Source organism: Rana temporaria, chromosome 1, assembly GCF_905171775.1.
Source record: "Rana temporaria chromosome 1, aRanTem1.1, whole genome shotgun sequence".
In the NCBI taxonomy this organism is placed as follows: domain Eukaryota; kingdom Metazoa; phylum Chordata; class Amphibia; order Anura; family Ranidae; genus Rana; species Rana temporaria.
In genome coordinates, this window is record NC_053489.1 from 180,661,025 (window position 1) to 180,673,233 (window position 12,209).

General features: G+C 46.6%; 1 protein-coding gene across 3 annotated transcripts in view; it reads left to right on the top strand.

Annotated features, from left to right (window-relative positions):
* The window catches only part of SETD1B (SET domain containing 1B, histone lysine methyltransferase), a 117,501-nt gene that overhangs the window by 30,974 nt on the left and 74,318 nt on the right, over positions 1-12,209 (top strand). For all 3 annotated transcript variants that reach the window (XM_040347003.1, XM_040346984.1, XM_040346994.1), the window contains exon 6: positions 147-1,289. In XM_040347003.1, the coding sequence (XP_040202937.1) occupies positions 147-1,289 (1,143 nt within the window). The remainder of the gene's footprint in view (positions 1-146; positions 1,290-12,209) is intronic.

Here is a 12,209-nt window from a genome sequence, read left to right on the forward strand (position 1 = left end):
AAGATTGCTGGTGCATTGGCGGTTATTTCTCAATTGTAAACTATACTGTATAGAATATATTTTTTTTTCCCTGTTCTCTTCCCTTATGAATCCTTGTTGATAACCATTTTCATGTGTGTTTTTTTTTTTTTTTTTATTTAACTTAGGTTAACGAACTTGTGAAACGTCCTAAAGAAACAGGTGTAGCTGCATCAGTTACCCCAAATAGCAGTACCCCATTTTCCCAGGATACAGCCTATTCAAGCTGTCGACAAGACACCCCAAACTCTTACAGCCAGTTCACCCCTCAGTCACAAGGAACCCCTCACACCCCACGTCTGGGAACACCTTATTCTCAAGACTCCAGCTATTCCAGTCGGCAAACAACACCAGCTTATCATTACGCACAAGACTTTAAACCAAGGAGACATGAAACAAAGTTTACGGACGCTTACAACCGGAGGCCTGGACATCACTACGTGCACGGCTCCAGTGTTTATAGAGGATCTGAGCAGACTTTTAATACTACCAGATCTCAACCGGAGACTCCACAGTTTTCACATACATCACCCTTGAGTCAGTCTGGTTTGAATTTTGGTAAGTCAGCCTTTTCCCCTTACCAGGCATCTTCCGTTTACACCCAGCACGAGGAGACTTCTTTCCCACAGACATCACGAGAACCTGATTATAGAAGAACAGCAGCGCCACCACTGCCACCAGAGCCTTTTTCTGATGACGTGTGTAGCGCTATAAATATTGACTTTATACCAGTTAAGGAGAAACCAGAGGAACCCCCCCCACCAGAGCCTGAGTGCCTCATAGAGCATAAATCTGCATCTCGTGCTCGGACCCCTGAGAGTCGGAACTCTCCAGGAACTCCTACTTTGGAGTCGGCAATGCAGCACAATAGTTTAGACTCCAGAATTGAAATGCTTTTAAAAGAGCAAAGAACTAATTTACGTTTCCTAAATGAACAAAACTCGGACAATGAGGTTTTGATGCAAGGAAGTCCTATATCATCCTCTTCTTCACAATTATCACCTATTCCTCCTTATAGTTCGAACTCTCAGTATCAGGATGTTACACCTTCTTCTAGACCTTCCAGCACTGGGTTAGAGGATATAAGCCCAACCCCACTGCCAGATTCCGATGATGATGAGCCAATACCTGGCACTGCATCTCTCTGCCAGAATTCAAGGTCAACAACTCCCATTGATCAACTGAGTCAGCCTTTCAGAAAGGTGGATAGTACAGAATCAAAGGAACATATGGCAGGCGATGAAACCCCTACATCGGAAAAGATGGATGAGGTAAGTTAAGATGCCCAGAAAGAAGCCTGGAATGTATGCAAATAGATTTTGTCTGTATTTATGAACTTGGTAAATTACTGCAGAGAATTATGTAGGAATTGCTCTTACTACTAAATGGATTTACTTTTGTATTCAATGATCTACGTTAAGCTGTTTAAGCTGCTGTTTCTGAATATGCATAGCTGTACTAGTGGGTTTAGGCTATTTTGAGAAGAGTTATTCTCAGAGCTTTTTTTCTCAGAAAATAGGTGCAGGAACTCAACCACGACCCGTTCAGATTTCACAAACAGTAGAAGGATCTTAAAGGGGCATTAAATACCAGAATTGCATTACATACAGTGTGCAGAGTTCAGGGGGTTACAAAGCTGTCACTTGTAAACACAGAAACCAGACTTATGTGTTTACAAGTGATTGTGGTGAGCAGACACCAAAGGGTCTGAGCCAAAGGTGGTGGAACCGAGTTCCCCCAAGTTCCCCCTGAAAAAAAAGCCCTGGTTATTCTTATTCTTTAACTGGAGAGATTTCCCCGCCGGCGCATAAGGCGCGTCACCAGTTTCCGAAAGAAGCGAACGTCGGTGCGCAGGCGCCGTATAGAGCCGACTCGCAGTTCGGGTTCTTTTGGAAACTCGTGACGCGCCTTATGCGCCGGGGGGAAGTTTTTGTCAACACGTCAATCACTTAGCCTCTGCATAGGAACGCCCACTCCTGTGGGAGCTAGTACCCGGGGGAAAATAGCTATACGACGGTATGTACAGCAAAAAAAAAAAAATCAGCGTACTGTCAATGTTGGAAGTGAGCTCAATGTAATGTTAGAAAAATGTTTTTAGGGTGAACCTCCCCTTTAAGTCATGATTCCTCTGAAGCTGATTAACACCATTACCTCAGCATGTTCGGCTAACCCAGGGCTCAACAAATCCCGGTCGCCATGGCGACTAGACATAGTGTCCTGGCATAGCATACTAGCTCATTAAGAATTATTTACCTGAGATCAAAGCCCCCAGGGGCTCCCGTTCCCTTACCTCCGCCGCCATTGATACCCGGGTTACTTCCGGGTATCGCGGCTCCGGCGCTGTGATTGGCGGGAGCCGTGATGACGTCACTCCCGTGCATGCGTGCAGGAGACGTCAGTGAGGGAACGATCGCCCTCACTAACGGCACACTCGGTGCGTCTGTGCCGTTGTCTACAGCGCGCATGCCCTGTAGACATGGGTGCAGTCTTTTCAGCAAATATCTCCTAAACCGTGTAGGTTTAAGATATATTTGTTGCACCTACAGGCAGGGCTGTGGAGTGGTAGATAAATGTTCCGACTCCGACTCCTCAGTTTTATGTACTTCCGACTCCGTCTCCCCGACTCCGACTCCTCTGTATTAATATGCGAATGTATTTTATACATTCCTTGAGGGAAAGAAACGCAACCTACCACAGGACTACTGGCTGGGAAGCCAACGGTCTACTGTATTGCACAGTTTAAGCAAAAGACAAACACAATGAAAACAACGTTTTATTATTTTTTTTTTATTAATCAATCAAGTGGCTGGATAGTAGCAGCAGGCATAAACATCAGGAACAGGATCTTTACCAGTTCAAAAATACAAACCACATTATTTGGTTTTTTTAGAACAAAAACAAAGCTTATCTATAATGAACCAAAAACAAAATCTGTAAAACCTAGAAATGGTTTATATTATTCTTGAAATGTAGTTATAGGCTTAGCAAATGCAAATCAATTCAATGTAGAGGAAGAGAATTGCCTCTGCCAGATCCTCTTTCATAGACGCTCTTAAGTCAGAATTTATTATTTTTAGGGCTGAAAATAATCTTTCGACACTGAATGACAGCAGTTTTTCCAATGGTTTACAGCTTCAGTCTTGAACTATTGGCCCTCCATTCCCTTCACTTATACAAGTGTCTCACTCTCTAGTCCTGCAAAAAAACATATTTATTTAATCCCTTATTAGTGAGAGGCTAGGTTACCCATGGACGCTGCGTTCCCTGTAAAAGCAGAACACAACACCATGGAAAGTATAAGTATTGCAGCTCCTAATTGTGCGTTGCGTGCCATATAGTGAAGCACATGAAAAGCATGCTTCTTCACGGTCACTTAACGTGTTCGTTTTGCGGTTACGTGAGGCACTGCATGCATTGGTCTTTATTCTTACAGTAGAGAAGTCATTAATTATAACTTTTTGTGAATTGGGACATTTAAACTTGCTTTTTTTTTTTTATTCCAATCTAAATTTAGTCGGAGTCGGTGCATTGTTTGCCGACTCCGACTCCAGGTACCCAAAATTTCCCCCGACTCCGACTCCTCTACTCCGACTCCACAGCCCTGCCTACAGGTAAGCCTTAATCTAGGCTTACCTGTAGGTTAAAGTGGTCTGTAAGGGTTTACAACCACTTTAAGGCTCCGTGCACACAGCATTTTTTATAAGCTAAAAAAAAACGCTAGAAAAACATGCTGGATGAAAAATTCTGATAATGGCTTTTGTGCCGGTTTGTAATGGCATTTTAGTAGCTTTTACAGTATGTGATGAAAAAAACGCAGTTTTAGTAGTGTTTTGGAGCATTTGGGTTTTTTTTTTTCTGCCAGGGAAACTGTCCCAAAAAACAAAAAAAAATATTATGCTGCTCCCAAACACCGAAGCTTGAAAAATGCTTCTCGCATAAAATAGTGTGCCTTGACACATAGATTACAATATTCGCGTCTAGAAACAGGAACAATGTTCACGACCCCCACGTTGCTTCTGCCTCCCGCTGTGTACCCTTTAGTACCAGAACCCTCTCAGCAAGCCGTTTGCTAGGGGATACTTGTGCATGCTTGCGTAAGTATAAGGCTGCATTCACACCTGAGCGTTTTGTTTTCAGGCAGAAAGTCGCACGTTTTTACAGTGATTTTTGCTGCGGTTTTGTACAGGTCAAAAGTATACCGATGTAAAAAGCAGAAGAACGCCTGTAATCTACCCAAAAAGAAGCTTGTGTACTTTTTTGAGCTTCAGGTGACAACGCTCAGATGTGAACAGGCGCCATTAAAATGAATGGGATTTTGCTTGTTGGACATTTTTCAGGCGGGTTTTGGGCATTTTACAAGCTGAAAATGCTCAGGTGTGAATGCAGCCTTAGGGCTCTTTCACATGGAGCGCCCGTACAGGTCCGCCTGTCAGTTTTTTTTTTTTCCGGAACTGAACGGGCGCTCCGTGCTCCTCTATGGAGCCACGGATGTCAGCGGTGACATGCCCGCTGACATCCGACCCGCTCCGATCCGCCAAAGTGTGACGGAGGAAAAACCTACTTTTCCATCCGTCTGGCGGATCGGATCGGGTGAACACGGACATACGGTGTTCACCCGATCCCCCCTGTCATCTGCCGCCCTGTCATCTGCCGGCTCAGCTGGGATCAACGGAGCGATCCCCGCTGAGCAAGCGGAGGTGCACGGGGCGGATCATTACTGATCTTTTTTTTTTTTTTTTTTTTTAAATGTTTTTTTTACTTTTTGCTATAATACATATCCAAAAAAAGACACATCAGTTTAGGCCAATTATATATTATTCTACATATTTTTGGGGAAAAAAAACGCAATATGCGCATATTGATTGGTTTGCGCAAAAGTTATCGCGTCTACAAACTATAGCAGGGCTTGACACATTTGCTTAGAATCTAGGAGCCAGCTAAAAAATTTAGGAGCCAGTTTTTTACATCAACTGTCCAGTACTCAGAACTGCATGTCCGGTGCATCAGGCACTGATGAGGCTGCGCTTATGGGCACTGATAGGTGGCGTTGATTTGTTGTATTAATTGGCACTGACAGGTGGCACTGATGAGGCTGCGCTGATAAGCACTGATAGGCTGCACTGATTAGATAGCACTGATGAGACTGTGCTGATAAGCTACAATGATGGGTACTTATAGGTGGCACTGACAGGCTGCAATGATGGGCACTGATAGGCGATGCTGATAAGCACTGATAGATGGCACTGATCAGGCCATGCTGATGGGCACTGATGAGGTGGCACTGACAGGCAGCACTGATGGGCACTGACTGGCGGCACTAATAGGCACTGACAGGTGGCACGTATAGGCACTGATAGGCTGCACTAATCGGGCTGCGCTGATGGGCACTGATAAGGTGGCACTGGTCACTGATGAGGTCGCACTGACAGGCAGCACTGATGGGCACTGACAGGCGGCACTCGGCGGAGCTGTGCCTTCTCTTCATCCCTTGCATTGCCTCCTGGGAAATGGGGCACACTGTCTTCTGGGATCTGTGTGTGTTCTAGAAGACACCCATTCCCAAAGCGCCATACGACTCGCACATGCGCAGTAGGAAACGGGCAGTGAAGCCGCAAGGCTCCACCGCCTGTTTCCCTTCGTTAGGATGGCAGCGCCGGCAACCGATCCGATGGACGCGATATCGCGGGCTCCCTGGACAGGTAAGTGTCCTTTGTAAAGTCTCTTTTTCTTAAGATTTTTAATAATCACTTTAAATTTGGATAGAAATGTTTAGGACACCTGTAGATTGGTTCCCCTCACCTCCTCCTATTCTTGTGTGACGGCTGGAAATTTAGGATTGCATTTAACTTTCAATGGTCACCTGAAAAGACTGAGGACATTTAAAACCTGACAGAGGTTTCTATCTCTTACCTACCCTATGCAAAACTAAAAAAAAATAAGAAAAAAGTTGCTTAGAAATACACTTTTAAAGGGGTTGAAAAACCGCCTGTGACGCAGCATCCCCCCAAAGCCCCCCGTTTACTTACCTGAACGAGCACACCAGCTTCAGCCGGTATCTCGGGTCCTGATTGGATAGATTGATAGCAGCGCAGCCATTGGCTCCCACTGCTGTTAATCAAATCTTTGTCAATGGACGCAGCAGCAAGACACTGGATCGCTCCCGCACGAGTGCCCCGAGGGAGAGAAAGGGGATCGGGGCCACTCTGTTCAAAACCAACTGCACAGAGGAGGTAAGTATGACATGTGTTGTTTTTTTTTTTTTTTTTTTAAAACAAACCTTTACATATCCTTTATGAAGCATTACATTGCAGTCAGATGAATCAGTATTTGCAGTGAAACACAGTAATGTGTACATACTATAGAGATGCTTAAAGTGGTTGTAAACCCACTATTTGGACTTTTACCTACAGGTAAGCCTATAACAAGGCTTACCTGTAGGTAAGGAGAATATCTCCTAAACCTGCACGGTTTAGGAGATATTCCCCCCGCAATGCGGGCGGCGCATGCGCAGGGGGGAATCCACGGCTGAAGGACCGGCATCCGCCGGACCCTGCCGATTTTAAATCTCCCGCGCGCACGCGCGGGAGTGACGTCATCGCCGCTCCAGCCAATCACAGCGCTGGAGCGCCGATACCCGGAAGACACGCCGGAGCAAGATGACATCCTGCTCGGCGTGGACCAGGTAAGTGGTACACACCTCGTTCCGAGGTAAGTATTTCATAATAGGCTAGTATGCGGTGCATACTAGCCTATTATGCCTTTTGCATTGCAGGTTTGGGGGAAAAAAAAAAAAGTGTATGCGGTTTACAACCGCTTTAAAGACATAGGTGGTCACAGGGTGTTTTTTATTTAAATCACTAGTAAAAACCCTTGATTTAAATCGGCTTGATTTTAAATCATAGTTTTTAAAGAGCAACTGTCATCTCTGTCCCGCATCGGCTCCTCCTCTGACCCCTGGTCGACTCACCCACAGTCCCATTAATTTTAATGGGACGGCTGGTGATGTGGCAGTGACACAACAAGGTGAGGGACGTGGTGGCATCAGGTGAGTGGATGCCCGCTAACGGGCGCTGCCATGATGGATCTGAAATGACAGGTACTCTTTTAAATGTAAGGACTCATTCTTGCTGGTAGTTAGAATCTTTAATATTTGCAAACAAAATGAAGGTTTCCTATTTAGAATAATAAACTGTCAGGTTAGTAAAACAGCGACATCCGAACTGACTACTCGCACATAAATAGAGAACTACTTAAATTATTTTATTTAAATAAAACAATAACATTTATATTACATATTCTTGTATTTGCTTAAAGCGGTGGTTCACCTGAATTGTTTTTTTAAAAGCCAGCAGCTACAAATACAGCAGCTGCTGACTTTTAAAAAATGGACACTTACCTGTCCAGGTCGCCCGCGACGTCGGCAGCCGAAGCCGAGCGGCAGCTCGGCTTTCGGCTTCTCCCGCCGCCATCCTCGATGAGGGAATTGGGAAGTGAAGCACTGCGGCTTCACTGCCCGGTTCCCTACTGCGCATGCGCAAGTCGCACTGCGCCGTTCCCCTTTGTGTTCTGGGAGCCGAGTGTTTCCCAGAACACAACGGGGGGGGGTTGGGGTGACACCGAGGGGCCGGAGTCTATACCGGGAGTCTATACCAAGAAGTGGTGCAAATACCTGTTTTATACAGGTATCTCCCCCCTGAAAGGTGTCGAATGTGACACCGGAGGGGGGAAGGGTTCCGAAAAGCGGAGGTTCACTTTTGGGTCAGCCTCTGCTTTAAACATCAATGTTTAGTAACCAAAGTGCATAAACAAAATATCTTTGGAAAAACAAACAAAAGAACTTCAAGTAGGTGGGCGTCTAAAAACGTCAGTTTAGCCGCGTTTGCGTCTAGAAGGGTTTGTAAAAAAAAAATTTAAATGAAAAACGGCTGTAAACGAAATGCTGCTAAATGTGAGTTATTGCGTTTAGCAGCGTTTACAAGCTGTTACAGGCATTTGGCGTTTCAAATACCTCTAAACATCTGTCTGAACCCATTTTTATTGCGTTCCAAAAAATGCTTCTAATCTCAACTGCCTAGAAATGACTATAAACGACCCAGTGTAGTACATGTACTGATAACAGAGGAGAGTTCAGGGGCAGCTGAAAAAAAAACCTCCCAAATGCTCCTAAGGCCCCTTTCACACGGATGGATAGAATGGTGCTTTTAGCTGCGGATCTTACCGCAGGTGGAAGCACACAATGCCTTCCTATGACACCTTTCACACACTGCGGTTACCTGCGGTTTTGTGTGAATAGAAAAAATAGAATTGAATGCGTCCAGGTGCGATCTGGCGCAGCTATCGGCACATAACTGCAGGTAATCGCAGTGCGTGTCAGCTGCGTTTGTATGAATCTGGAGGGGGGACTCAAGGCTGGGAAGCCTAAAATCCCCCCCAAAAAAACGATCACAGCCAAAGCAGCGCCATTTTTTTAATGCAGAGGCTTCCGCCGATCATAGAGACTCCGGCGACCATCTGGTACGCCTGAAATCTCTGATCAACATTCGGGGCCGCCGAATTCTCTCACCGACTCACCGAACGCACAGATGAGTCCTGTAGAAGCACCGGAGTGATGAAGGTAATCCCTTGCTGCTTTTTTTTACAACAGCAATTTAAAGTGTAGATCCACCAAAAAGTGAAAGCTCCGCTTAGCAGCCTCCACCGCTTTTGGCACCTTCCGAGGGGGGGGGGGGGGTCGGTGTAAAGGGTACCTGTTTTTTACTCCACGCCAAAAAAAACAACGTGGTGTCCGTTTCCCCCCGCCACCCCCCCCCCCCCCCCAAGAGCCATACCATGCCATGCGAGTCTGGTATGGATCTTGAAACGGAACCCCCATGCCCAAAAAAAGATAAAATGCGTACGGCCCCCCAAAATCTGTACCCGGCCCTTATCCTAGCATGCAGCCCGGCAGGTCAGGAAAAGGGGGCCCCACCCATGTGAATTAAACCTAAAAAGGCAGTGTAGCGTAAATAAAAACAAGAGACGGTTTTGACATGTCCTTTCATTAAAAATCTTCTTCCCGTCTTCTTCCTCCAATGTTTTCCTTCAGGTGTTCTTCCTCCATTCTTCTCCGGCCCTGAACCAGTCCTCCTCCGATGCTGTCTCCCATGGTTGTGCCAGCTCTGCTCTCTGCCGGTTCTTATATAGCCATGGGACGTGTCCATTCGCTGACGTCACCATGAGACCTTGCCCCCTGTGACGTTACTGGATAGCCACGCCATGGCTATATAAGAACCGTCAGAGCGGGCTGGCACAATGACGGGAGACAGCATCAGAGGAGGAATGGGTTGGTGGCGAAGTCTGGAGGAATACCGGATCACCACCACACCAGTCCCAGTGCCCCTGATCATTACCAGCAGTCATGCGTGATGCTCTCTGAAGAGCCATCCATGTTCAGATCGCTCTTCAGAGAGCATTGGTCAGGCAGTGAGAAGGCTTGTATTGCCTCCTCACCACCTGCTTTAACTCCTTTGACTGCACGTAAACAACCCCATTCACTTCAATGGGTCACGATCTTTGGGCGTACAGGGGGTATAATAGCTGCAAAGCATTGCAGCCTCTGGCGTGTGTAAGCTTGACCACTGCCTCTGTGTAGTTAACGAGGGTAATGGTTGAGGGGCTTAGCAACCACAAGGTTTTACCACCCCAAACCTCCCACATGAACAAGCCCTAATAGTGTAGCCAGTAACAGTTCGTGTCCTTGATTGTCACCTGTGCTGTCTGCGCAAGTGACAATATATATATATATAATATATATATATATATATATATATATATATATATATATATATATATATATATATATATATATATATATTATAATATAAAAAAAATCTTTCTGCTATTTTACAAAAACAAAAAATTACATTTCTCTTATCGTCCATGGACGGACACTCCAGACATAACCCTCCTCACTGCAGCATGCAGCCTCAGTTTCGTTCTGCCTAGCAAGGAGATATGGTTCCCTTTGGGCCAAGCACCCTGAGGAGAAATTTTATTTTACCTTTTCTTGAAGACTCTTCTTTCAACTGTCGGCTGAGAGACAGGCTGGATAATATAGATCCTTGTAGTCTACATAGTCCAACCAGCAAGCGTGGGCACACCTTTGCAAAGAGGCTGGGTCTGCCACGCCATACCCCTTGACTCCTAAGGTGGCCGGTGAGCTTTGCTCCGAGGTCCACATTTGACTGGGCTGTGGTGTTGTCTTATTCACAGTGGAACGGGCCGACAGCTACCTCCATTGCGGTTGTAGTTCTGTCAGAAATGCGTCAGCGAGTCCTCGCTCGGACGGGTAAGTACAGTCCCTCCCGCTTCGGTGGGTTGGTATGGCTGGGCATTCCTGGGGTTCAGGGGTCCTCTTCTCCTCCCTTCCCTGCTCCTTTTCCCTTGCTGCATTGCTAACATTGCCGCTGTCAGGGGGGAGGGGGCCTTCCTGAGGGGACTGTGTTATCTGGCCTGTGTTTTTTCTTTTTTGTATGGGGCTTTCCTGTGAGGGGTTTTTCACTGTTAAAAAGCCATAGGAGGCTTTTCCTGTTTAAACGCAGCATTTTGCAGCTATTTGGCCGGCACTGGCGCCATTTTTTGGGAGGGTTTTTCAATGAAAACTCCCATTGGCGGCCATTTTGTTGTAGCCGCGCTATGGCGCAGCTTACATTGCGGTCAGCCATTTTCCTGTGGCCGCGTTCTGAACGCTCGGCGGCCATCTTGGAGTAGTCCTAACCCCTAGTGCTGTATCCTACGGCGCACACAGGTCCCTGCAGATGCCGCACAGTTACCTCACGGTTCTTTTCCTCTTACACGCCGTGTGCTGAGAGCAGACGGCAGCGCTGGGTAGTCTCCTCCTGAGGCGAGTCCCCTGGGTACCCCTGGTCAGCGCAGCAAGTGGGTGAGATGCCCTGAATAGGGCTCTAGGAGCTTCTGTTTATTTGTAAGGACAGGTGTGCATATTATACATACACACTATGTAAATATTAATATTTAGAGTCAGTATCTGGGTCCTTCCCCCAACATGCTGGTGGTAGCAGCAGGTGTTAGCACCTGGGATTCCCACAGAGGTTTTATTGTTAGTCCTGGTCACGATTGTGCCAGGGTGGGGGTGGACTGCGGATGGGCGGTAAAAGAGTGCCCCCTTCCCCCTTTTTCCCCTGGGGAATGCTCTGTTATGGAGCCATGGACCAGGTACCTGGGTAAAAAAAAAAAAAAAAAAAAAGAAGCAGGATAAGGCACTTATGGGTGCGCTTCTCGCTGCTGCAAGGGACTCTCTTAAGCTGGATAGTGCAGCTGGGTTTCCGCCAAGGGCTCGGTCTTTTTTGGATCACACAAATCGGACCGCTCTGTGTAGGTGTTTTCCTTCTGTGCCCTTCTTTGATAATTTCTAAGATGCGGTCATGAGAACAGCCGCTGAGGGCTTTTGTAGTCCCTCACCGCCAGGCGGTTCAGTGCCCCTTTGAGGAGAGGTGGGCTTCTTCTCCGGTGGTGGACCCTCCGGGTGTCATAGGTGACCACTCTCCCTATTGCAGGAACCCCCGCTTGTATGGATCTGACTGATAGAAGATCCGAAGTACTGACCTGTTCCATGTTTACCATGCTGGGGTCTGACTTGCAGCCTATTGTGGCCACTACTCTGCATTTTGCACCAGACAGTGGAGGAGCACCGACTCTCTCCTGAAGATATTAGGCTAGCGGACCAGCTGGTCCAGGGCCTCATATTGGTTTGTGATGCTTCATTGAATGCTGCGCCCTTGTTATCCAGGTCTTCTGTTTCAGAATGGTTTTATGCACACAGTGGTGTAGTGGTTAACTCCATTACTTGGCAGAAAGAGAGTCATTGGTTTGCATCCGGACTTGCTCGTCCGTTCACGCTTTTTCCAGAATTTACATGGTTGCCGTGAGTGCATCTTCTGATGCTTCTTTTGGCCGCTAGTTTTTGCAGGCGGCTGTTTAAAGTTTCACCTCCTCCATTGAGGAACTCTGCTTGTTTTTGGGGTGAAGTTAAAATTGTTTTTACGGATATATTTCCCACCCCTCGTTTTTGACACTGCTTGGGGACGTCCCACTTGTCAAGATTTAAAGAGCTGTGTCCGTCCATAGACGATAAGAGAAAATAGGATTTTTTTGTACTCACCGTAAAATCCTTTTCTCGGAGTCCATGGATG